The sequence below is a fragment of the Lactuca serriola genome, chromosome 3 (genome assembly GCF_051521515.1).
Source record: "Lactuca serriola cultivar US96UC23 chromosome 3, Lser_US96UC23_V15, whole genome shotgun sequence".
Lineage (NCBI taxonomy): Eukaryota > Viridiplantae > Streptophyta > Magnoliopsida > Asterales > Asteraceae > Lactuca > Lactuca serriola.
Genome location: NC_136410.1, coordinates 143,536,816 through 143,538,939, shown reverse-complemented (window position 1 = coordinate 143,538,939; position 2,124 = coordinate 143,536,816). Strand labels below are relative to the sequence as shown.

At 40.4% G+C, this 2,124-nt stretch overlaps 1 protein-coding gene across 1 annotated transcript; it reads left to right on the top strand.

Moving 5' to 3' along the window:
• The first annotated feature begins 311 nt into the window (after positions 1 to 311).
• On the top strand, positions 312 to 1,362 carry LOC145095761 (uncharacterized). The gene is made up of 2 exons (XM_079033588.1): positions 312 to 606; positions 737 to 1,362. The coding sequence occupies exons 1-2, from the start codon at positions 312 to 314 to the stop codon at positions 1,360 to 1,362; spliced, it is 921 nt and encodes a 306-aa protein (XP_078889714.1).
• The last annotated feature ends 762 nt before the right edge of the window (positions 1,363 to 2,124 follow it).

The window sequence follows — 2,124 nt, the reverse complement described above, 5'->3', positions numbered from 1 at the left end:
AAAAAGATGCTTTCTAGGAACTTAAAAGATACCTAAGTTCAACACCCCTATTAGTAAAACCATTAGATGGGGAACCACTTCTTCTCTACCTTTCAGTATTATCAAACGTGGTGAAGGCAGTCTTAGCTAAGGATCTTAACGGGGATCAACATTCTGTCTACTATTGAAGTAAAAGTCTCTTGGATCCTGAGACCAGGTACTCTCACCTTGAAAAAATTATACTTGCACTAGTAAATTCTTCTACGAAATTACGACACTACTTTGAAACACATCCTACAAATGTAAGAACTAATTATCCTATTAAGATTGTGATGAGTAAACCAGAAATCTCAGGAAGGTTGGCAAAATTGTCTGTGAAGCTAAGCACATACGACATCAAGTATGAGCCAAGATCTGTGATAAAGTCTCAAGTACTGGCAGACTTTATGGATGACTTCAATAATGATCGTCAAGTTGAAGTAGAGATAGAAACTAAACGACTTCTAGAAAAAGAAAACAGAGGAAGATGGAAACTATTCACATATGGAGCATCAAACCAAAGAGGAACTGGACTAGGGATCATACGAAAGTTGCCACAGGGGGACATCCTACCCCAGGCAATTAGTTGTGAGTTCGATGCAACCAATAGCGAAGCTAAATACGAGGCACTAATCATGGGAATACAACTATCCAAGGATCTTCAGGTATATGTCAAACTCCTTATTAATAACTAACCATTTTAATGGATCCTATGTAGTAAAAGGAGAAAGGCTAGCACTATACCTCCGGATCCTCAAAAATTTAGCCTCTGAATTCGAAGCATTCAGTCTAAACCAAGTTCCTAGAGAAGATAATGTTGAAGCGGATGCTTGTGCTAATCTAGGATCTTCTCTTAGGATCCCACTAGAAACCAGGTTGCCGATAATCCATGTGATGATCCCAGCAGTCGAGGATCATTCCAAAAGGCTGAAGGATCCCGATGATGATGAGGTAACAACCAGCATCGCTAACATTAAAGATCCTATTCCTCAACTTCCTCATCAAGATTCTAGCATCAAGGATCCTTCCCAAACCTCAAGATCATGGATTCAACGCATTATGGAATATCTCCAAAATGGTACCATCTCGAAGGAAGAAAAAAGTGACAAGTTATTCAAAATGAGGGTCTCACGTTTTGTGATGACCCAAGGTAAGATATACAGGAAATCCATGGCAGGTCCATTCCTTAGATGCCTAGAAGATCACGAGGTTGCGGAAGTCCTAAAAGACATACATGAAGGAGATTATGGTAACCACACTAGGGGAAAATCCTTGTGCTCCAAGGTGTTGAGGACGAGATACTACTTGCCAACCATGAAGAAAGATTCTTTCTTGCATGCTTAAAGATGTGATGCTTGTCAAAGACATAGCAACACCCTACATCGATCAGCAGAACCTTTTCATCCTATCATCTCCTATTGGCTATTCATGAAGTGGGGGATGGATATAGTAGGAAAATTACATAAGATGGGCAGAAGAACTTCCTTTTGTCCTACGGTAAGATAGGACCACTTCCAAAGTGGCCATAGGCCAAACTCAATACTCTTTGGTGTTCAAAATAGAAGCGATGATCCCCACTGAAGTGATGATCCCAGCGGCAAGATATCTATCTCAAGATCAAGAGAACAACGATAGGACCCTAGCCTAGGATCTTGATACTATCGATGAATTCATGGATCTTGTCAAGATCCATGTCGCTGCCCATCAACAAAGGATCACCAAAGCATACAACAAGAATATCAAAGTGAGAAGATTCTTGATAGGAGACTTGGTCTTAAGGACAACATTCCAAAATACCAAGGATCCCCGTGTATGTAAATTGGCACCTAAATGGGAAGGACCGTATATGATAGATGCTGAAGCAGGAAAAGGGGCATATTGGCTAGGTACCCTTGATGGAAATGTCTTCCCAAGATCCTGGAATGCTATACATCTTATAGCTTATTTCATGTAAGCGATATTTTTTATTTCCAAAATGTCAAGGTACACATACTCTTTACCTTCCACCCTTCATTTTCACTTGCTCTTTTCAAATACCATGAATCGGAGGGGCGTTAGCTAGACTAACGTCCACCGCTAGCTAATGTTTGCTACGTGGATGAATCC